The sequence below is a fragment of the Salmo trutta genome, chromosome 28, assembly GCF_901001165.1.
Source record: "Salmo trutta chromosome 28, fSalTru1.1, whole genome shotgun sequence".
Lineage (NCBI taxonomy): Eukaryota > Metazoa > Chordata > Actinopteri > Salmoniformes > Salmonidae > Salmo > Salmo trutta.
The window spans coordinates 28,016,753-28,042,655 of NC_042984.1; the positions used below are offsets into that span (position 1 = coordinate 28,016,753).

A 25,903-nucleotide genomic window follows, 5' to 3' on the forward strand; every position below is an offset into this window, starting at 1 on the left:
AGTCCGGGGATTTGGTCTGGGGCTCCAAACTTGCCCCGCCAAACTACCCATATGCCCCCCCCAAAACAATGTCTTGGGGTTGCCTCTCGGGTTTAATCGCCAGTCGTGTTCCTCTGTAGCATTCCCGGTCTTTGCTCCATGTCCATTTCTCCCGTTTATCCAATCCAAATTCCCTCTGCTCCTTCCTCTGCTGCTTGGTCCTTTGGTGGTGGGAGATTCTGTCACATTCTTCGTCGTGTTGAGGAAAGGAGGACCAAAATGCAGCGGGATTGTGGACACTCATGTTTTATTACTGACAAAAAACAAGAGTAAAGCATCCACTTGACAAACAAAACAATAAATGATACTCACGACACGAAACAGTTTTGCAGGCTCACAAACGCAATGCAAAAACAATCTCCCACAAAAGACACATACAAACACACCCTAATATATGGGACTCTCAATCAAAGGCAAATGGACAACACCTGCCTTCAATTGAGAGTCCCAACCCCAATTGACCACACATAGACATACAACAGCTAGATCAATCATAGACATACATAACAAGGAACAGTGCCCAAAAACCCCGGAATACTAAATCAAATGCCCTTACAACAAAAACACCACCCTGAACCACATAAAACAAATACCCTCTGCCACGTCCTGACCAAACTACAATACCAATTAACCCTTATACTGGCCAGGACGTGACAGTACCCCCCCCCCCTTAAAGGTGCTAACCCCGGAAGCACCTTAAGAAAAACAACCCCAAACAACAACAAAACAAAAATTCCCCCCTACTAAAGGGAGGGAAGGGTGGGTGGCTGCCGTCAACGACGGCACTGTGCTACACCCCCCCTCCCCAATCCACCTATATCTGGAGGTGGCTCCGGTTCTGGCCGTTCCAGGCAGTCGGGCCACTCTGGCAGCTCGGGGCAGTCTGGCAGCTCGGGGCAGTCTGGCCACTCTGGCAGCTCGGGGAAGTCTGGCCACTCTGGCAGCTCGGGGAAGTCTGGCCACTCTGGCAGCTCGGGGAAGTCTGGCCACTCTGGCAGCTCGGGGAAGTCTGGCCACTCTGGCAGCTCGGGGCAGTCTGGCCACTCTGGCAGCTCGGGGCAGTCTGGCCACTCTGGCGGCTTCTGACTGGCGGGCGGCTCTGGCGGCTCCTGACTGGCGGGCGGCTCTGGCGGCTCCTGACTGGCGGGCGGCTCTGGCGGCTCCTGACTGGCGGGCGGCTCTGGCGGCTCCTGACTGGCGGGCGGCTCTGGCGGCTCCTGACTGGCAGGCGGCTCTGGCGACTGTTGACTGATGGGTGGCTCTGGCGACTGTTGACTGGCGGGCGGCTCTGGCGACTGTTGACTGGCGGGCGGCTCTGGCGACTGTTGACTGGCGGGCGGCTCTGGCGACTGTTGACTGGCGGGCGGCTCTGGCGACTGTTGACTGGCGGGCGGCTCTGGTGATTGTTGACTGGCGGGCAGCTCTGGCGACTTTAGACTGGCGGGCAGCTCTGGCGACTTTAGACTGGCGAGGCTGGGTTTACGCACTAGATGCCTGATGTGTGGTGCTGGTACTGGATATGTCAGCTTTGAAACACACACCTTAGGGCTAGTGCGTGGAGCGGGAACAGGACGTACTGGACTGGGCTGACGCACTATAATCCTGGTGCGTGGTGCTGGTACTGGATATGCCAGCTTGGGAACACGCACCTCTAGGCTAGTGCGTGGAGCGGGAACAGGATATATAGGACCATGGAGGCTTACTGGCGGTCTCGAGCTTAACCCTGGCATCGCCCTTTCTGGCTGAATGCCTACTACCCCCTGGTAAATGCGGGGCGCTGGTATAGCGCGTACTGGCCTAAAAACACTTGGCCTCGCCATAACACCCATTACCGAAAAGCATAAGACCTGTCCATTAACTGGCCTTCGAGAAACAGTCCGGGGATTTGGTCTGGGGCTCCAAACTTGCCCCGCCAAACTACCCATATGCCCCCCCCAAAAAAATGTCTTGGGGTTGCCTCTCGGGTTTAATCGCCAGTCGTGTTCCTCGGTAGCATTCCCGGTCTTTGCTCCATGTCCATTTCTCCCGTTTATCCAATCCAAATTCCCTCTGCTCCTTCCTCTGCTGCTTGGTCCTTTGGTGGTGGGAGATTCTGTCACATTCTTCGTCGTGTTGAGGAAAGGAGGACCAAAATGCAGCGGGATTGTGGACACTCATGTTTTATTACTGACAAAAAACAAGAGTAAAGCATCCACTTGACAAACAAAACAATAAATGATACTCACGACACGAAACAGTTTTGCAGGCTCACAAACGCAATGCAAAAACAATCTCCCACAAAAGACACATACAAACACACCCTAATATATGGGACTCTCAATCAAAGGCAAATGGACAACACCTGCCTTCAATTGAGAGTCCCAACCCCAATTGACCACACATAGACATACAACAGCTAGATCAATCATAGACATACATAACAAGGAACAGTGCCCAAAAACCCCGGAATACTAAATCAAATGCCCTTACAACAAAAACACCACCCTGAACCACATAAAACAAATACCCTCTGCCACGTCCTGACCAAACTACAATACCAATTAACCCTTATACTGGCCAGGACGTGACACAGAGCTGGTGTAACTGACTCAGGTTTGTACGCCTCCTTGTTTGCACACTCTTTTTCAGTTTTGCCCACAAATTTTCTATAGGATTGAGGTCAGGGCTTTGTGATGGCCACTCCAATACCTTGACTTTTTTGTCCATAAGCCATTTTGCCACAACTTTGGAAGTATGCTTGGGGTCATTGTTTATTTGGAAGACCCATTTGCGACCTAGCTTTAACTTCCTGACTGATGTCTTGAGATGTTGCTTCAATTTATCCACATCATTTTCCTTCCTCATGATGCCATCTATTTTGTGAAGTGCACCAGTCCCTCCTGCAGCAAAGCAGCCCCACAACATGATACTGCCACCCCCGTGCTTCATGGTTGGGATGGTGTTCTTCGGCTTGCAAGTCTCCCCCTTTTTCCTTCCACATAACAATGGCCATTATGGCCAAACAGTTGTATTCTTGTTTCATCAGACCAGAGGACGTTTCTCCAAAAAGTACGATCTTTGTTTTTGATTTTTGTCCCCATGTGTAGTTTCTAACCGGTCTGGCTTTTTTATGGCGGTTTTGGAGCAGTGGCTTCTTCCTTGCGGAGCGGCCTTTCAGGTTATGTTGATATAGGACTCGTTTTACTGTGGATATATATACTTTTGTACCTGTTTCCTCCAGCATCTTCACAAGGTCCATTGCTGTTGTTCTGGGATTGATTTGCACTTTTCGCACCAAAGTACTTTTATCTCTAGGAGACAGAACGCATCTCCTTCCTGAGAGGTATGACGGCTGTGTGGTCCCATGGTGTTTATAGTTGCGTACTATTGTTTGTACAGATGAATGTGGAACCTTCAGGCGTTTGGAAAAGTGACTTGTGTCATGCACAAAGTAGATGTCCTAACCGACTTGCCAAAACTATAGTTTGTTAACAAGAAATTTGTGGAGTGGTTTAAAAATGAGTTTTAATGACTCCAATCAAAGTGTATGTAAACTTCCGACTTCAACTTACATAGTCTCTGGGAATGATACCATTCTACCACCACAACCTTAATTTATAAGCCCCCACAGATCTCCACCGCAGTCACATTCCATCCCACTTAACAGCCCTATGTAAACATTCTTTCTCAACCACAGGCCTCATGTGTACCTCGTCTCCTGCTACAGATACATTTACACATATATCATTCCGTCTAACCCATAAAACAATAGTCACTACTCCTAACGCTCTCCTACAGGTATAACATACTACAACATTCCCAAATCAATTAGTCAATAAACATTAGTCTCTCCTCTGGAACAATGATCACTCTTATGTTCCACGAAACCTAAAAACATATTGACTTGAAAAGGAAAGAGAAAAAAAGTACATGTTTAATCATTTCACACCACCCTTGATGCGACTAAAACTGGGGAAAGAACCGTCCTTCCGCTTCGTTCTATGCCCATGTGATGTTGGTCTCCCTGCCGTCTCCTTCATTTTCATCCTTGGTTGTTAACGCAAAACACAGACTATGAGCCTTGTATGCAATTAATTGTACCGTATCATCCAACAATTGATGCGATATAACATAAAAATTCTGATGACATGGTAAAACAAAATAAATAAAAAAAACTTCATGGTTGACCCAAGCTACCATCCATTGAGTTCCCTAATAACCTCCCTGTCGGAGGACACTTCTAGAGCCTCCCTAGCCCTATTAAATTTGAGCAGTGCCCCCACCCATCACTGTTTGAAAGCAACACTCTCTCACTGTATCCGAATCATAACTACAACATTTAATACATTATCCAAACCAAATTCAGTCCTTAGTACTTTACTTTGAGTGTGACTCAAATTCAAGCTTCTCAACTTAACACACACCATCCCGGTTAGAATGTACATTTATTAACGGAACCTTTTATTGCCGGTAATAACTCTTCTCATTACAGCCCTCCTTTGTCCCTGTTTTCCTGTCGCGAGTGGCCTGGTAATGAAAGATCGGTATCTCAATGCATACTCTCAATGCATACTCTAAATTGTTTGCAGTGTGTAGACCCCCCCCCCCCCTTTCTCCCGGAACTTATCATTCTATCGTGTCTTCTTCAGATAGCGTTACAGTTCATCTTCCCAACAGCACATGTTAACTCTTGCCTGTCACATTTGATGGCCCTTGATAATGTCACAATTTTCAATATACAAATAGGAACATGAGAGAAATGTGTATGTTATCTCTCTCCACGCTCACTCCACATGCACGGTCCCCGGACTCTGGTGCACTCCTGCCACCGGTACCCAGGTTAATGACTCTGACTCATATAGGAGTGTTAAAAGTCACTGTCGCATTGAACGCCTTTCTTCAGCTGGTTAGGGAGGGTTTTGAGGTTCACACAAGCTGTTTGTGACCAAATTATTCCTACATGCATTAAGACACTATCTGACATCACCTTCCATGATAACCCCAAGAGAAGACAGATCAGAACAGCAGTTATTTCAAGTCATTTCTGAAGAATATGACAAATTATTACATTGCCAATTTCTTAATAACATTATCTCTACGACAAATGTCAAAGAGCATAACAACATACTGTTACTGTTGAAACCATTTTCAAAATTAGTTCATACTCCCATATTTTACTGGCAACCTCTCAGAAGAGTTACCAGATCAGGAAGTTAGCGCCCTTAGCCATTGGGGAATCCCACACTCCAGTGGACCCAATCTGGTGAAATTTGTATTAAAACAAAGACAAAAATGACATCAGCAATACACATATCACAATCCATTTGGAGTAACTGTCATCCCTTATTAACATATATTTTTCCTTCTATTTGCAGACTGAACAAAATACATTTGTATATTTACCCAAAGACCAGGGCCCCAGGGAACTGGTCATTTTCCCTTCGAACACACGATTCACATCGTGATTCAAAAACAACATGTTAAATCAAAAATAAACTAATTCGAATAACCAATCAACTTAGAATTACAACTCTTGATAACTCCATAAGGAAATAATAGTCTCTCATAAAGTAATGGTAAAATAGAATAGAGACTGGTGTTTCTCATTCATTTTATAATTAAATCCCACCTGTTTCGATCATTTCTAATGAGATGGATCAGGCCTCCCCAGAAAGTCAGGATACAGGGCATTCGACACCATTAAATATTTCCTTCCCCTTTTCTTTCCCTGTCCTTCAGAAACCCTTTAAAACATTTAAAAGATTTCAATCCTTCTGCATACCGAATTTAAAACCAAATTGGAAAGACCCCACTAAATAAATCCCATGGTATCAACACCACTAATGCATAACCGGAAAATTGTGTGTGCATGCCGGTGTGTGTGTGTGTGTGTGTGTGTGTGTGTGTGTGTGTGTGTGTGTGTGTGTGTGTGTGTGTGTGTGTGTGTGTGTGTGTGCGTGTGTGTGTGTGTGTGTGGTAAACCATACAGTAGGTCAAAAACACACATGAACAGGCCTTACTTATCTGTGAACTCAGTTTATGGCGTAATCCAGATACTTTTATACTTAAAACTGCCGAGTATCACTAACTGCTCTCCCTAATACCACAGTCTCCGGGAGTATTCCAACGAGAGATAAAGAAACCCCCTCCTCTTCTGGAAAAGAAAGTGTACATTTTGTTAGCATTCACTATGCTACACTTTAATCGGCAATCCACAAGTATTAATTATAAACCAAACATGATAATGGTACATCCACTGTCCTTACTCCAATCAATAAACATTTTTTTTAATCCACACCATCGTTTATGTATCCTTTATATAGCATGTACTACCCTTAGACACAGCGACTTTATGTCGCCACCGAGTCCAACGATTCACTGGTCTCTTTTCCCCCTTGATTCTCCATAATCACCGCACCACAATGTTCATGAACTAAAAAATGAAAAGTTCATTTTAGCTTTAGTAACCCCTTTGCTAATTCTTCGTTACCCCTCCACCCTTTCGCCCATTCTAGAAATCTATTTCAGAATAAGACGACATAAAATGTAAATCTATTTCATAATAAAACCACATAAAATGTCTCATGAGATAAAAAAAACTGTTTTCTGAGTTTGCAAGGAGTGTTTGGCAAGATCATTTTAATTTGTTACCTCTTTAGAATCCATCCCCCTGGCATTTCACCTAGATTCTTCAACCCAACATACTTTTTCCTGTGGCAAATTTAGCCAATTTCTCATCATAAGGAATCCGCAATATTTGATCCCTGGCCTATTAATAAGTTGTGTAAGACATGTTCTCATACGTCTTCCTTCACATAGAAACTGTAATCTCTATGAATCACTATCGATCGAACCAAGAACATACACCGCTATTTTAAAGTTTCCTGTCCCACTAACGCTTGCATGACAGCACTTCCTTCGAATGCAGCAAGCTCCATTCCTACTTTACACTCATTCTTCCAATGTTGGATAGTCCCACATCTAAAACAGGGAGCTATCTCCCTACTCTTTGAAGTTTTTTCGCTATGTTTCTTTGTCTTACCTTGGCCATCGAAACCACTGTTAATGACTTTCACTGTGGCCGTATTAACCCCTTGCACATCTGCGAAGTGAGCAGAGTTATAATATTCCACTCTCAAAACATCTTGCTCTATTTCATCCACAACCCCCCACAATTGCCGTTTTGATCACAGGTTTCAAACTTGCCATCAAAGCTAAAGTGCAATTTCTATCAACGCACTCCCGTGCCCAGTCTTTCTGTGGCTGAGTACTTCTACTAATTCCGGGTTTATCGGTTTGTATTTTTTGTTGATAGAATGCTGATATCAAAACACTGGTATATTGAGCTTTTGATTCGGTTTTTATGTCATTGTGCCAAGTCATAATTGCCTCCCTGAATTCTTAATTTGATTTGAATTCTCCGTCAGCAGGGAAATGTTGCCCAATTCTATCCAGTTTGCTACATTTTTCCCATATTGGAGTCAAATTGGTAGAATGCTCGTGCGCTTCTTTCAGTGCCTTCATGGCTTTATTAAACTCCTCTTGCTCCCCTTTACAGGGAGAATCGGGGTCTGTCACCATATTAATAGTTATTATTCCCAAACCTCTCACATCGGTGTCCAGGGTGTTTAGATTTCTTCACTCCCGTCTCTGATACACACCTTCTATTAACTTTTTTCCAAGGTAGCGGTACCCACTTCCCCAGATAATAGTTATGGTATTTGTGCCTATTAATTTGTCATGGCACTTAATACCTTGTATTAGAACCTATTCTATAGTGTCTGCAAATGTATTACTGGAGAATACAGATGACCTAATGTCTTATTCCAGTATTGCACCTCAAATATCACTGTTGTTGATAACACATTACCAAAATTATTCACACTTGTCTTCCTATTTCCACATAATCTGTCATGGTTCACCACACCAACAGGGCATACAACCAACCTATCTTTATTACTACTAAATACACCCAAATCCATCAGCATTCAAATATCTTATGGCTTTTCATCTAACCCTGAATGGCAACTTTTCATCCTAGTACACAAGCATGTTACTTTATCCATCCACACACACTCTACTGCAGCATGGCCACTGCTGCTGAGACTTTCACCCTCTTGTTACAGGTTTAGCAGGGAACCAACCCCACCCTGGTCTTACCCCCTACGACTTACCCTTTGCTGGTACCAGCCTGCTCGGGCTTACCTTCCGGAACTCACCCTATTCTTATAGTACTCACAGGAACCAACCCACTTGGGATTTACTCCCTAGGACTTACCCTATACAGGTGCCAACCTGTTTGGGCTTACCTTCCGGGACTTACCCTATACTTATAGTAGTCACATTAACTAACCCATTCGGGATTTACTCCCTAGGATTTACCCTATACAGGTACTAACCTGTTTGGGCTTACCTTCCGGGACTTACCATATACTTTATGGTACTAGCAGGAACCAACCTACTCGGGATTTACCCTCTAGGACTTACCCTTTACAGGTATTAACCTGTTCGGGCTTACCTTCCAGGACTAACCATATACCACAAAGCTGTGACCGGTCGTAATACAATGGGACTACTGAATAAGCTCAGGCTTTCTAGGTCCATATCCTATAATTGGTTCAGCCTACGACTCTCATCTCCCCAAAATGTCAAAACTAGTGGTAACAGGTGTGGGAACTGTGCCTACCTTATTTCTGGTGCCAGCTCCTGTTTCACTGATTCGGAATCTTTTGTTTGACTGCAAATCGTCGTGAACCCTGCTTGCAGCGCCAACTGTTAGGTTCTAATTATCAGAGTAAGAACTCGACGGACACTAGGAAAGCTTAAACCAAGTTTATTCGCCCATTCGGTCAATACAGCTACATCAGACAAAGTCCTTTTTCACACAAGCACTGATATTTAACCCTTTCTCCTCGGCTGAGTCTACTCCTACCATCTGAACAGCCAATGCATCTCTGTTGCTAGACAGAACCTTAGTGATATCTGTTCTTCCTCACTTCATCTGACCTGACCTCTACCCCAAAGTGCTCACTCCTCCCCAACTCAAGGCTGTCATGGTGATTGGTACCAGACTGTCTCTTCTCCTCCCAGAGGATCCCTCCCATAGGATCCCTGATGGCTAACAATAACATATCCTGACATAATGTAAATATTATACATTACCCTCTTTTCCTCAGTGACATGAATAAGTATATTTCATATTCTCAGAACCCAACAAAATGCTGATGTTTATTTAGTTATGGATCCACAAATTACTATGGGAATCAATATCACTGAATTACAGAAATATTGGAACAAAGTTGTCTAATGAAGGTAAACAAATTGTTGCTTACTGGAAAATACTCTTTCAAATATACACAGTGACGTTGTACAGCACTATTATGGCTATTAGCAGGTACAGTACAGTAGCTGGACAATAGACTTGCCTAGAAGGAGGGTAGGGGGAGAATTCTATCGTCAAATGTATTTCTTAGTTAGGTTGGCTGTATCACACTCGGCCGTGATTGGTTGCAATTTCAGTTTAATCCACCAGTAAAGACAAAACAAATAATACAACAAAAAGTATTATTATTATTATTATGTATCACATCCGACCGTGATTGGGAGACCCATAGGGCAGCGCACCATAGGCCCAGCTTTTCTCTCCCTCTAAAAACAGAAATACATGTTTTGGCCTTTACAAATATTATTTTGGCCTTTATTTAGATTACAATCCCTCACCTTCGTTTTTTTGAAAACTAAATAACCTCCAAAATATTGTTATATAATATCAAGTTGATGGCACAGTCATATAGCCCGGCTCCTACATAGAGCTGAGTTACTCACTCATTCATGGCTTTGGATCAAAATAAATAAGTACCAACATTCTTTCTGACAGTCTTTAATAAAGAAATGTTTTGGTTATCCTGACCTGGACACCATGTACAGTATTATAATAGCCCATTATAGGCTATTAGCAGGACAATATACCTTTACCAACACCTCTCTGTATTTTGATACTTTGTGGATGGGGCCTCCCGAGTGGCGCAGTGCAAAATGCATTGCTACAGATGCAGGTTCAATACCCGTGCCGGCCGCCACCCAGAGACCCATGAGGCGGCTTTTGGTTTTAATTTAGAATCCTCCGATCCCCAATATGTAATTATTGGCAGAGAGTCACGTCATATTTTCCAATATACTGTAGGCCTACTGTAGGTGACATGAGTCTCACTAGTGTTGAGTAATGTGCTGTTAAAAGTGGTGTAGGTCTTATTTATTTAAAGAGCATATTGAAGTTCGAAGCAATAGGATTTGAAGCAATAGCCTACAACTATTTTAGCACCGTTTCATGCTGCTCTGTGTGACGCTCGTCAAAATGAGTAGACCAAGGTGCAGCGTGGAAAGTGCTCATATTTATATTTATTGTAACTCAGAACACTCAAACAAAATAACAAACAAAGAAAAAACGAACGTCACGTTCTGCAGGCTTACTGAGCTGACAAAAACAAGATCCCACACTGAAGGAGGGAAAAAGGGCTGCCTAAGTATGATTCCCAATCAGAGACAACGATAGACAGCTGCCTCTGATTGGAAACCATACTAGGCCAATCAAAGAAAAACAACAACATAGAAATATGACACATAGAATGCTCACCCATGTCACACCCTGACCTAACCAAACAGAGAAAAACGGCTCTCTCAGGTCAGGGCGTGACACTCTGAGACAAGCATGGGGACTGGTCTTGATAAATCAATGAGATTTTTATTTTGAGTGAATTTCTGTTTGGGTATTGGTTAGACTACAATTATACAATTAGGGTGTAGAAATGTTATGCTCTTAGTGTAACCTTTATTTAACTAGGCAAGTCAGTTAAGAACAAATTCTTATTTACAAGGATGGCCTACTCCTTCCTCCCCATCAGGGAATTGAACCACGGTCTCCCGCACAACACAGGGATTCTTTAGCTAAATAGCCAAGTACTGTAGCCTACTCCCAACCGTCACGTTGTACAGTGCCATATTTTCTGTTCCATCCTAACGGAAACCCAATGGGTTTTTAGTTTTTCTTGGAATAGGAACACCATAATATTAATCCAATTAATTAAGCAAAATTTCTTAAAATCAGTCACATATACTATGTTCTTCCAAAAAATGTTTTAAATTCTCTAGTACAGCCACTATTGAAGGCTTTCAAATGCTTCTCAGAGATGGTGGTCAAACTAGCACTAACTAGCATTAATGGTACCAGTGGTTCACACTTAAATGACGAACACTGTAGATTGAAATTGTTTGAGCAGGGCGTTGACCCTAGTTGCTTCTGTGTATCGCTCTGGATGGGAGTCTGTTAGATGATTAATGTGATGCAGTTGTTGAGCGGCTTCACTGCAAGTATATTGTATGTATTAAACATTCAATAAAAAAATATTTAAAAAATAATAATAACACTGTGGGGTTGCTTTGCTGGCTCTGGTACTGGGGGACCTTGAACCTGTGCAAGGCATCATGAAATTAGCAGATTATCAAGTTGTTTTGGAGTGCAATGTTCAACCCAGTGTCCAACAACTGAGACTCTGTTATCGAACCTCCCCCATAACCTTCAACTGAGTTGTTTGGTATAGTTACGTATGACAGGTTACTTAAGGCAAAAACAAAAGTAGGGTGTGTGGTTGGTTGGTAGGTTGGTCGGTGTGAATGGGTAGGTATGTAATGCGAACGTCTAGCAACCGAAAGATTGCGAGTTTGAATCTCATCATGATCAATTTGAGCTAATTAGTGACTTTTCAACTACTTACTACTTTTGAGCTACTTTGCAAATAATTATCATTATCATGCTAACCCTCGCCCTAACCTTAACCCTTTTAGCTAACCCTTCCCCTAACGCTAACCTTAACCCTTTTAGCTAAACCTTGCCCTAACCCTAACCTTAACCCTTTAACCTAACTCCTAAACTTAACCCTAACCTTAACCCCTAACACCTAGCCTAGCTAACGTTAGCCATCTAGCAACCTAGCTAGAAATTGTAACATATCATAAGTTTCGCAAATACGTAACATAGTACGTTTTGAAAATTCTTAACATATTCTACATTTTTCAAATTTGTTAAATATAATACGAATTGTAATTTGTAACATCCACAAATTAATACATACCATACGAAATGTAACATAAATGGAGTGTCTTGGATTTACGTACAGAATAATACGAAATGCTGATATGAAACGTAACATATCATACTATGAGACCAGGTTGGGGCCAACGGCTGTGCAACCAAGTACAAACAGTACCTGCAGTTTATATTTATCCACCCTCTAACCATTTAAAGGAAATTGAAGCCGCTTTTCATAATACATCAGCTAAATGGAACCACAAAGGAAAACCTGTCAATCCATGTCAGTCCACGGCACATTATTGACCAACCACAGAAGTTCTGGAGTGACTCAGCATACTGCTCCTGCTTCCTGTTTCCGGGATCATTACTCAACTTTAACCAGTCAATTAGTAACCTTTTTGTTCCTCTTATTCCTGTTTGTCACCCCCTCGCATGTTTGGATGATGTTGTTTCAAAAACAAACATAAAAAAATGCATAGACTTGTCAGGATGAACACTGAATGTATTATTAATAGATGAAGAAGATCTTACGCCTGTGTCTCTGCAGCAGATGTACATGTATCAAACCAATAAGTCTTTGATGCTACACGTCATGTATACGAAGGTGATGCTCAAAGGGGACCTTATACTACAAATGTGTATTTATCTATTCAACACAAGCAGTGTAATGGGTACCTACAGTAGCTACATATCTAAATTAAATGCGTAGGCCTACTGTAATAGTATTGGGATGCAATCATAAGCATTACATTAAAAGTTTATCAGTAGTAATGTGCTTATGTCAACAATTGTAGGTACAGAATACATGGTGTGTAATATAAACAATGCAATTGTTTATTGATGAATGTCAATGCAATATTTACATACTTTAACTTTTCCCATACTTACATACCACTCTCCAAATAATAGTCAAGCAATCACTACAATGGAACTCATCCCTGTACATCACAGGAGGCTGCTGAGGGGAGGACGGCTCATAGTAATGTCTGGAACGGAGCAAATGTAATGGCATCAAACACATGGAAACTATGTGTTTGATGTATTTGATACCATTCCACGCATTCATTTAATGAGAGCACAACTCATTTCACAATTATTCCCAATACTACACTGCAGAGTCATCTATTAAACAGGCTTTACCAACAGGAATGATTGCTTTTGGGACAGGGAAACAACTTGGTCCAGAGCAAACTATCCTGATGGATATACTATGACGCTAGCTAGATCTACTCAGGACTCAAAAAGCATGTGGAACTGCAGCCCTTCAGGACCTCCTATGAAGAACATTGACTCAGTGGAGGATCCTCAGAGGAGGAAGGCGAAGACCATACTACTCAGTGAATTTCATACAAATAAAAATAGTGAAACATTAAAAAATGTAGCCTTTCTAGATAAAACTATACTAAATATATTCTCATGTCACCAAATAACTGATTAAAACACAATGTTTTGCAATGACAACAGCACTCTGTAGGGAAGCACCATGGTGTAGCCAGAGGACAGCTATTTTCTGTACTCCTCTTGGTACACTGACTTCAATGCAAAACCTAGGAAGCTTATGGTTCTCACGGTGTAACTGCTAGACGGCTTTCTGTACTACTGTGTGATTGTACACATGGATTGGATTGTGGGTTTACTCAGGCGTAAGTTTTAGTAGCTATGTTGACTATGGTGTTAACTAATATGGTGACAACATTGTAGGCTCTGTGTAGCGGTTATGGTATGAAGGTTTGGCTTGGAAAGGTTTTTTCACCTGGTCACAGACAGCTGTTGTGTTGTGCACTGAAGTCCTCAAGCAAAGGGAAGAAAAGGAGAGCGCGTAGATGTGAGGATGCTGTTTGTATGGCTGCTATGAAAGTGAATTGTGTGTGCGGATGATCAGGGGTGTATTCATTCCGCCAATTCTGTTGCAAAACTTTTCTTAAACAGAAGCAAACAAAATGAAACGGGGATGGATCTACCCAAATTTGTTTTGCAACAGTTTGGACAAATGATTACACCCTAGATCAGCTAGATGCAGGCAAGAGTGTGCAAAGCAGTATTGAATATGTCATTGTCTGTCACCTTGATTACTCCAATGTGTTTCTCTACCTGTGCACCTACGTTATAAACTTTCAACTGTCATTTATAGGCTAGATTGTTGTTCCACATGATGGGAATAGGGAAATTTGAATAGCTATTGATGTTACTGTACATTGAGCTGGGTGAGTGCAATATGAATGACAGACAGTCATCCAAAATGCTGTAATAGAAATAAGGCCATGTTCAAAAATAAAAAATAAAAAAATCGTCCTCCCTAATCTTAAACGTTACTGACCGCCACTGGTTTAGCTGTAATGGAAAGTTTGTATCCTATATATTTGACTGTGATATGTGGTTGTTTCACGTAGCTATCTTAAGATGAATGCACTTACTGTAATTCTCTCTGGATAAGAGCATCTGCTAACTGACTAAAATGTAAAATGTAAATGTTTTACATACAGATCTCATATTACTCTATTGAATTATTATTTAAATGTGTTATTTAATATTTATGTCACAAATGTATAATTTGTAAATGTCTTTATAAAAAATGTAGATGTGCTACATTTGACTGTGCAAAACCTAGCAGTACTACTTATATATCTGAGAGTGAGGCAGATATATAGCATTTTGCAGCAAGAAAATCATCAAGTGATTGATTTTAAACAAATTGAACACCATGCCATGATTAGATAGTGAAAAAAAACACAACAATAATAGCTAATTTACCAACGTATCTGAAAATTGATACATAGCGTTTTGGAATGAAACTCTTCATTCATTTATACTCCCACTTCTTTCCACAGAGCTCACCTTCACCTGGATCTTTAATGAGTACCCATTCTTTGTGATGCAAGACACTCGTCGCTTCGTATCGCAAAAGACGGGTAACCTGTACATTGCCATGGTGGAGCCATCAGACGTGGGCAATTACACCTGTGTGGTGACCAACACAGTCACCAAAAGTAGCATTCAAGGCCCCCCCACCCCTTTAGTGCTACGTGTTGATGGTAGGGCTCTCAAAGTGTACCACTGGTGTACATGACACATTCTGTATCATCAAACGATTTCCAAACAGTAATATCATACTTTTTTACATTACTGTGTTCTTCAGTGAAGAGGTTTGTAAATAAATAACATAAGCGAACAAACCACAAACACACTATCCAATATTGCAGCTCACCCACCTGAACAGGAATGCCTCTTTTTGAATGATTTGTTAATTAAATGTGTATTATGTATGTTACCTGTTTGTTGATGCTCCTTTAGGTGTAATGGGTGAATATGAGCCAAAGATTGAAATCCAGCTTCCCGACGTCATACCTGTGGCCAAGAGTTCCACTGTCAAACTGGAGTGTTTTGCACTGGGAAAGTAGGTCCTAATCTGTATCACACTAGAATAACAGAGTTAAGATCATAATGTAAACTCATTCCACAGTAGGGCTGGGTTGAAAAACTGAAAATTACAGACTTCCTCTTATCAAAACAATTTAGCTTAAATCGGTTATTTTCAGTGATTAGGCTACACAGTGTTCATTAACCTTTTTGACATAGCCTACCAAAAGACCAGAAGGCCTCTGCTAGCAATTGTGGCTTGATGCCCTATTACTATTACAAGTCTTAAGTTCTTTTCTTTTCTATCAAGATGAGTCTCAAGTCAACAAATTTGTGACTTGAGTAGTATATGTTATGTGGCTCGAGTCCACACCTCTGCCTATTAGCCTACCAATGAGGCGTTTTTGTAGGAAATTACATTTACTGTTAGATCAATTACATGGCTATCTAGCAAGAATATCATATTTAGAGTTAGCAATTTAGCTAATGTGTTTTTAGTTCCCACTTCCTCAGGTGGTGAATTATATAGGCTATAAGCCATAGGTTATAGAAGATCTAGTCAAATTCATCTCTAAATAGCCCAAATGAAATCTGATTATTCTGGACACTATTTTGGAATGTTGCACATAAAAATATCGATCATGGATTCTGTGAACATGTTAGATGAAATAGCTAACTTCTTGCCTTACTTCTTGATGACACTAGAAAAAGTGTTTATCATTATTTACTTTTTGTCCATATCGCCCAGCTCTATTCCAAAGCTTTAAATGTCTCCACTTGTGCTGCGGAATTGCTAGGTTTTTGTTGCCACAACTTGCTAGTACGTTGTCAAGTGGGCAGTTGTGTGTTTGAGCCGGTTTGAGCCGTTGTACGGACAGTGTACCCAGATGGGGAGGAAGCTATACTGCTAAGCAGACATGCTGTGCTCCATCACACTGGTCACAAAACAAAATCAACCAGATGTTAAGTCTTGAGCACACTGTGTGATATGATTTATAGAGCAGTGTTTATTTAATTGACAAGACAGTATTGGACAAGGAAGAGTTCATTTGCTGGCTGGTTTCTCCTCAAAGACCGGCCCCTCCTTCCTCAATTTGCTGTAATATCATCAAATCACATTCCAAATGATCCTTCCAGCCAATGAAATATTTTAAGTCCAAAGCCGACTGGCCGGTTACATAAACACATGTACAAAAACAGATACATTCACTTGAAAAGGGCTATTCAGGTTTTTACACTGTATTCTCTATTATTGTGTGTAACTAGCCCAGTTCCAACCATTAGCTGGAGAAGAGTGGATGGGGTAGCAGTTGGACGAAAGGTGGACGTGAACAAGGCCAGCGGAGTGCTCGAGATCCCCTACTTCCAGCAGGAAGATGCAGGCCTGTACGAATGTGTTGCCGAAAACTCAAAAGGGAGGAACTCGGTTAAAGGAAAGCTCTCCTTCTATGGTGGGTAAGAGTTACTGGGGGTTTTGTGTAGAGTTATGAAGAGAATAAACTGGGGGAAAAAACAATGGAGTCATATTACACAACTTAATTTCCCTTCTCTTTCAGAAACCATCTTTTCGTAAGAGGTATTTTTATGAAAATTCTGGTGCAGCAAGGTTGAGTTCCCACTTTCTCAGAGATTTGTAAAATATTACACTCCGATCCTCTTACCTCCTACTGTTGTAGATCATGAGGTAGCAAATAGCATCCACAGTGTGAGGATGTTGCACAATTGTTCCAGTCATATTACAGTACATATCTGTAAAGAATTCATTGAAAAAGTAATTAATTATCAGTATTATGTAAAATAGCTTGATGAAAAAAGTTTGCTAATAGTTGGTAAAATGTCTTCCCCTGTTATATTTGTTGTGAATCTGTAGCGGACACGAGTCGGTCATGATCACATGATGAGGTAGCCCCACCTGCAAACTTCAAAACCAGTGTCTGCCCTCGGCCTGAGAGGGTATTTCCTCTTGGTCTAATGGTCTAAGATGTTGGTTGCTTCCGTGGGAGACCTGGGTGCATATCTCGCGTGTTACAAATGTTCAACACTTTTTTTCTTTACTGGCTGTATAACTGCATCATATAGTGGAATGGGGTTGTAAATTAAGGTTTTATCATATTTCATTCTTGACAAGCTGTGCCAGAGGCTAAACAGAGGCTGTAGTGAGTCCTTAGAGATTTATATATCCCTTCAGGGCCAGGTGATTTTTCAGTACTCAGACTGGACTTATGGCCCATTTACTGAGAAAGCTTTTAATGGCCACTCTGAAGGTTTTACAGTATTTCTGCCTATTATTTTATTGTTTATGCATTACTGAAGGATCCCCACAAGGCTTTACAGAGGGGTGGGCTATAAAATCATGAATTACCAATTTGTATTCAAAAGGAGATGTCTTTAATATGATAATACATTTTCCAGTACTTGTGGGAAGATAGAAACATATTGTACTTTGACAAAAACCTGACGTGGTCTTGATACTTTCTCCGGCTCTGAGTGGTGCATTGTGGAGACTTGTTTGTCCTTGTAAGCTTTTAGTCTGTTTTTTTCTCCCAGCTACACTGATTGGCCTTTTGCCAGGTGATAAAAATCAGTTATCTCCTTTTGAACTCCCATAGACAGGAGCTTGTGGGGCATCCATCAGCTGTATAGAGGAATAAGATAATCAATATGGGGGATCTGGACTTGAAGCACAACATCCCCTACTGCTGGCATAGGAACAATATGGGGCCCTCTCTTTCAATTTCGCTCTTAATTGCCCTTCAAAGTTCCATTAAATGTATTAAATAAGATCCTGTTTCACAGGTTGGATGACATATAAATAGGCCTGCTTTTGGATATAATTGACTTAAAAAGTACCCTCACAGTTGTGTGACCTTTCCATTACCTACTCTTTGGTGGTCTCATTTGTAATTCTTGGGGAGGTTGTCATTTTGTATTTTCTTCGTACAGTATTGCATTTTCAATTCACCAATGGTTGGGACTTGGATTCTTCCCAGTACATTCATCATACTGTAGGCTTTTGTAAAGGAAATACAGTTGAGGAAAGGTTGTTTTTAAATAATGGAATTAAAGCCGTATTTCCTTCAAAAAGCTGCAAAACAGTTCTTCATCCTTATAGGGTTGTTATGAAACATTCACTTTGGACTATGAATTCAGCAAACCTATGTTAGAGGAGATAAGAAATACAAAGATAAATCATCAACATAAAACACCCCAAGTCCTTCTTGGCAACTAAGTCCAGATCTAAGTGATTGATTGAGTGCTATTGTAAGTTTTTGGACATATCTCTGAAGAGTATAGTCTCCGCCAGAGAAGTGCTTCAAAAAGTCTCCCTGCAATAAGCATGTTGGACAGGTGTGAAAGTGTTGGAGGTATTTCTTATGCACATTACATTTTCATTTACATTTTGGTAATTTAGCAAATGCTCTTATCCAGAGTGACTTACAGTTAGTGCAATCAACTAAGGTAGGTAAGACAACCACATAGGCATTGCGAGTAAAAACGTTCTTCAATAAAACTTCTACAGTATCAGCAAAATCAGTGCTAGTAAGAAAATACAAATGCCAAGTGCAAGAAAGACAAGTACAACATGACAATATGACAGCTATCAAGATTCAACACAATATACTGTATATCAATCACTCAGGAGTATGTACAGAACAGTCTTCCAATAATAGATTAAACTTTGTAGCTCATACAAAGTTAACCTGTGTAGACATGGTACAGTACTCTTGACGTTGTCTGTTTTCTCAGGTTTATCACAGGATGCTAACAGTATGTTATCTACTAAATAACACAACAGAAACTTAGTTTACAAACTTGCTTGCATGCACACACAAACACACAAAAACACACACCAAATAGGTGTCCTTGACCCCTGGCCAGCGTACAGTATTTATGTGTTAACTCAAAGGCCATGAATCTGCCCCTATCCTTGTGGAAGATACAACCTGGTCTCAGGGCTTCGTATGATTTGGTACGTATGATTTCTTCTCTTCATTTAGTATGATATGTTATGTTAGGTCACATTATGAATGGAATAGCGGTCATACAATATCATATGATTTAAATAACGTATAGTATCATATGTCTTTCCCGGTCGTAAAGTAGCATATGAATTGTATGAAGTAACACATATTACTTTTTGGAGGACATATAGTATTATACATCTTTCTCTGAGACAAGGTTGCTTGTTGCGTCATAACAACAAAGGACAATTACAGGGAGAATTTATGGTAAGGTGAAATAACAACAAAGGTTAGGATAATTTACGTTAAAAGTTTAGGAAACTAAAACGACAAAGGTTAGAAGAATTTACGTAAAAGGTTAGAAGAATTAAGTTAAGGTTAGGAAAAGAGTTTGGGGAAGGGTTAGCTATAATGCTGCAGTTGTCACTGACATGACTCAAACACGCAAACTTTGAATTGCTAGATGGTCGCGGTGTAGGCCCACCCATCCTCCCCGACCAACCTCACTACTTACAGTACATTTATGTCTAAAGTAACTAGAGTCTAGAGACCATTAGTACATATCATATGTCTTGGAGGTGCACAACAATATGAATAGTATGCTTCGTATGGCTTTGAGGCCAGGTTGGAAGATAAGGCAGTAGTAATTTATGTGACACAAGAACCACCATTTTAAATGCACCACCATTTTCCAATAGATTTTATTTCAAATGAGAAAATGGGGGCATCCTATAGCGTCATCAATGCTGCTGCCTTAGACTCACATCCACTTCACTTAGCAGTAATTCACAATAATGTGTCGAGTCAATATGAACTAACCTAAGCCAATCACCAATCTGCAAGTTTTTCATTAAAAATTGTTGTGACAAAAGAGCTGTATATGGGCTCTGCTATAGAACCTCTTATTGCTGTTGTTTTTGTTTTTTTGCTTCTTTTGGGGTCAGATTTGGGTTAATGGGAAGTTGATTAATGAATTGCTCGGTTGGTTGCTTTATTAATTAACTAATTGCCTGCTTGGTTGATTAATTGATTTATGTTCACAACTGTAACCCATTTTCAATATTAACCACCATCCAGAATGCTGGCAATGTTAATACATTGAGTATACTGTGGACCTTGCAGCTCCCCCTCACCTGATCGAGGAGCCTCAGGATGCTCAGAAGCCAATCGATGACACCCTGGTGTGGGAGTGCAAGGCCAGTGCCAAGCCAAAGTCCTCATACCGATGGCTGAAAAACGGCGAGCCTCTGGACACGATGGAGGTGAGTGTTTTCCTGTGAGAGTTGGAGGGAAGCCAGTCTCACATCTTTAACAAAAATTGTTTTATTGCAGTACAGGTTTTTGTGATAAACTATCACTAGGTGATACCGCAATACCACAATGTGACCTAACTTTAAAAAAAATAATTGAATTAGAATGTGAGCAGTTAGTTGCACCTATGGTGTGCATTATAGAGCATTTTGCATACCTCATAAGGCATTATAAATGTTATTTTAATGCATTATGAAGAGGGTGTTCATAAGAGGTGTTACCCAATTACTCAAATTACTAGAACGGACAAAGCCTATCAGACTTATTAATTGTAATTCTATAGTCTAAAAACATGGGACATGTGTTTACTCATACATAATGCAAAATGTTTCATCTAAATACTTGACCATATTGTTGCTTTGTGAGAAAGGACATTGCTAATATGGTGAGCAATGACATGACTGTTTATGGGTGGAAGAACATAGCATAGTCATTCTATTTGGAAGAGCTTGTAGAATCTTAGCATACAATTGAAAAAGGCCCACATGTCTGTGTAGCAGGGTAAGTTTGTTTTGCGAATGAGCCAAAGTGATGCAATTTTCTGCTTGCGTCAAACACTGAGCCCCGCAGTAATCTGTTTTTCAATCTCTCCTATCTGCTCTTTCGAGTTTTTACCATTAAGCCACTTCTCCCCAGGGAAAGGAAACGAGAAGCCTTATCACACTGAGTAGATTTCACATTCATGCATTTGGCTTAGTTTGTTATTGTGGTAAATCCCGTGAATCACAGACACTTATAATGTCAGTGTTGGAATTGCGTAATGAACCTTCCACTGTGTTAAACAGGAAATGTGTTAAACACTTTTTTTTACAAGTGAACAGGTGTCCATTTAGTTGATTTAAGAATCAAGTTACTTTGATGTTAAAGTAGACTTAGTTTGGTATCTCAAAGGTGGTCAGCAGTCTCAAATGTGCAATTGTTGGGTGCAATTGAGAGGGTCATTTGAAGGTCAAGTGTTAGTCATCACACATCCCGGACCACATAAAACACTTGTTAGTATACCAGTGTACCTCAGCGTTTATTGACTTTCAAATCACATATTCTATTCCAAATATCGGTCTGCGGAGGAAAGGTAACACACTTTTCATACATGTGGCTGTGTTAATGAGCTGGGGTGTTACCATTTTCTAAATGCCACCGTCAACCGCGGCAGCATTTAATCAATTTCCCAAACTCAAAGGTCAGCGGTGTAGTGGGAGAGGGGAGGAAAGGGAAAAGGCTACACGGACACTCCTGATCTGCAAAACGATGTTTCATTTCAGAGTTAGTTAAAATTGGGTTAGGGTTAAGGGTTTGGTTAAGGTTAGGGTTAAGGTAAGGCTCAGTTTCAGATTTTGGTTAGTCATTTTACAGGTTAGGAGTGTCCTTATAGCCTCTTCTGGAGGAAAGGAAGGGGAAAGGTGCCATTTGTTATTCATCATTACAATGGATCTGTCGGCCCAGTCTCTCTTTTTGCTCCGACTGTTCCTAACTTTTGCTAGACGCCAAGGGAAGTAGATGGCGTTGAGTAGGGCTGTAACTTAAAATGTCACCTCGTGAAATGAGGACCTTCTCATGCACATATTTCCCCACTCAATAGCTAGCCCTGGACAAATTAATGAGTGCATCTCGAGGTGTTCCGATTTTTTACAAATGCCCTCTAAAGTCACAAACATGACTTTGGAATCATTGCTGTTTTTTGTGTCTGCTCACCTAGCAGTGTCAGTGATGGGATCGTTAAATCCATTTCACACGACATGAGGTGCTCAAATGGCCTTTCAACTATCAACGTAAAATACTGCTAAAATCAGAGAATAGTCAAGCTTAATTAATGACGCCCATAAAACAGATGTATGCCTCCATTTATTTTCTCTGCTAAGAGCTAGAATCCAGGCAGAAACTCATCTAGCATTGTTCAAGTGGACAATGCTTGGCACCGAATGGAACAGTGAGGCTCAACCCCTACACACACACACACACACACACACACACACACACACACACACACACACACACACACACACACACACACACACACACACACACACACACACACACACACACACACACACACACACACACACACTGGTAGAGATACAGAGACTCACGCTTTGTGCCATCCCAAGTGCTGCATGCACTGCCCCCTCTCGCAGCCTCTAACACTGAGTCAGCCACTCACCCATCGCATGACTGAGACTCATAAGGGCCCCTCAGCAGGGTCACTCACTGATGGTAAGGGACAGCCTTGTATTTTCAAGAGGCAGAGCAGTAATGCTTTCAGACAACAGACAGAGTGCAGGACGGTCCCTCCGGAACTGCTCTCTCAATGACATTAAAAGACCGGCTGCACTCAATGGAGAAGATCAAGGGCAAGAACAATGAGTGTAGCCAGACTAAATTGACACGACTATAAAAGGGGCGTAGGAAGCAGTGGCAATTCTCATAAAGGTCAAAGAGAGAATAGAGGAGGAAAGAAGCGGATGTCATCCACTTTCTGTTTGTGTTTGTGCGTGCGTGCTTGTGTGTGCGTGTGTGTGTGTGTGTGTGTGTGTTTCTGTACTTGCATTCACGCGTGCCTCTTATCAACTCAATATTATTTTTGATCCTGCATAACAAACAGCTCTTCTGAATAAGACGGTCATCCCAGATTTAGCAAGTCTATTATGTTCCTGATTAATTCCACAGGGACTGTTCAATTAAACTATCATTTGATGAGGTTTCAGGAACATTTTTAGCAGAGGGGGTTAGAATAATCCCCTATGGGCCTATTAGGACCCCAGAAAATTAGCAGTATTTTAATTACCACCCCCCTGACGAGGAGAAATAGTGGCTACAGCTGAAATTAGATCAGGTCTTCCAACGGAATACAACCGTTTCCATGGAGTATTATTTCAAGTGTCCACACACAGCCCTTATTTTGTGCCCATAAACTGCTTATAATTTGGTGTTTCATAAATCATCAGTTCGTTATTTTCCATTTTTAAGCCGTGAGGTAACACTTAATTTCGTTACACTTCAGCCCTTTGTCAGAGGGCCTCAAACAAAATGTTATCAAACCTAAAGTATACAGTATGGAGAAGCAATAAATATAAATTATACTTTGCGAGCACAGTGTGTGGGAGCTTCTTTCATTTGAACACCAAACCTTAAAATGTCACCAAGTATGTGTATTTATGTAATGATATTCGTCGTCTGAAGAGGAAGAATCATCGGACCAAAACGCAGCGTGGTAAGTATTCACGCTTTCTTTAATAAACTGAACACTAAAACAAAATTAACAAAGAGAAGAACCGAAACAGTTCCGTAAGGTGCAAAACACTAAACAGAAATTAACTACCCACAAAAACCCTGTGGGAAAAGGCTACCTAAGTATGGTTCCCAATCAGAGACAACGATAGACAGCTATCCCTGATTGAGAACCATACCCGGCCAAAACAAAGAAATACACAAAACATAGAAAAGGGCACATAGAATGCCCACCCTAGTCACACCCTGGCCTAACCAAAATAGAGAACAAAAACCCTCTCTATGGCCAGGGCATGACAATTTATTAAGGAACCCCAGCAGCAGCTGCTCTTCCTGCTGTCCAGCAACATTAAGGCAGTTATATACAATGTAAAATATTATATTACATTTCATAAATTTTTTCACAACACATTACGTGTGTGCCCTCAGGCCATTACTCTACTATCACCTATCTACAATACAAACTCCATGTGTACAGTATATGTGTTTAGAGTGCGTGTGCTAGCGGTTGTGTGCGTGTGTGTGTGTGTCTGTACCTGTGTGTGTGTCTCATCACGCTGTTCCATAAGGTGTATTTCTATCTGTTTTTTTTATTCTGATTCTACTGCTTGCATCAGTTATCTGATGTGAAATAGAGTTCCGTGTAGTCATGACTCTACGTAGTACTGTGTGCCTCCCATAGTCTGTTCTTGACTTGTAGATTGTGAAGAGACCTTTGGTGGCATGTCTTGTGTGGTATACATGGGTGTCCAAGCTGTCTGTTAGTATCCTGCCCTACATTGTTTGTCTCTCATTAGTTTGAACCTGTTGAAGGCATCCTGTCATACTATGAGTACAATAGCTCTCTCTCTGACTTTCAGATGGAAAACCAGGTGTCTCTTTTTCAGGACAGGGTGCAAGTGAACAACGGAGTCCTGACCATCAGCAGCTTGAAGCTGGCCGATATTGGGATGTACCAGTGTGTTGCTGAGAATAAACATGGCCGGGTCTTCACCAACACTGAACTCCAAGTTATAGGTAAGATTCAGCATGCCATTATCATCATCATTGTTGTCATTGTCATCGTCATTCAGCTGCATAACTAGCTCTCTTCAGTAGCTATGGTCACTAGCAAGGTTTGCAATTTAATTGTGTTGAAGCCACTTAAGGCCATACTGCACGCTATACATTGTTAGGTTCTTATTTTTCAGAGTAAATAACTCACGGACACTAGAGAAGCTTTAACCAACTGTAATTCTTCCCAAAGGTTCTGTACAGCTGTATTCAGACAGCAAAACATTTCTCACCATCGCAGTTATATACATCCCACTTTAGGACACTCCTCCTTCTCTCTCCAATCCTTAAATCTTATGGTTCAACAGGAAGAAGGTAACTAGATACTGAACCCTGATTACTCCCTTAAGGGGAACTGACCTCACCTCCTGACCTCAACCCCTCCTTCCCCTAGTCCACAGATGTCCATCTGTCTCCCCTATCTCAACCGTTGCTCTGCTCCCGTCCCCCAACACATTCCAACGCATTCCACAGCTATCTGTCGTTCTACAGAGGCCCAGTCTCTTTCTCATTTGATTCTATGCTTCTTTCCTATCATTTATTTAATATCTCAATGTTCAAAATGTCGAATCCAACAACATGTATCCTCCCATAGTCTAAATCCTGGAGGAAACCACAGGGTCGATTCAATCCGTAACGTGGAGGATCTGTGTTGTAGTGTGGTTGACATTTAGGGCTGGATTCAACCAGTTCTGCCTTAACCTGCGATAACCAACAATTGCATAGAAGTTTCATTGTTTTTATTTAGGTGATGTCGGAGGTGTAACTGCGTTGGAGCTGTCAAATTAGCAAGCGGCTCCCGGTGTTATACCTATCGTGATCATTGGCAGGATGCGCCGAGTCGCATTCGTAATAATCACATGCAGCCTTGTTTACAAGTTCGAACACT

General features: G+C 41.3%; 1 protein-coding gene across 4 annotated transcripts in view; it reads left to right on the top strand.

The window, feature by feature from the left end:
* The window catches only part of cntn3a.1 (contactin 3a, tandem duplicate 1), a 110,977-nt gene that overhangs the window by 52,911 nt on the left and 32,163 nt on the right, over positions 1–25,903 (top strand). For 2 of the 4 annotated variants that reach the window (XM_029719452.1, XM_029719451.1), the window contains exons 6-10: positions 14,935–15,138; positions 15,398–15,500; positions 16,730–16,914; positions 20,548–20,687; positions 24,822–24,978. In XM_029719452.1, coding sequence (XP_029575312.1) covers positions 14,935–15,138; positions 15,398–15,500; positions 16,730–16,914; positions 20,548–20,687; positions 24,822–24,978 — 789 coding nt within the window. The remainder of the gene's footprint in view (positions 1–14,934; positions 15,139–15,397; positions 15,501–16,729; positions 16,915–20,547; positions 20,688–24,821; positions 24,979–25,903) is intronic. The other 2 variants (XM_029719454.1, XM_029719453.1) reach the window with 1 other exon arrangement.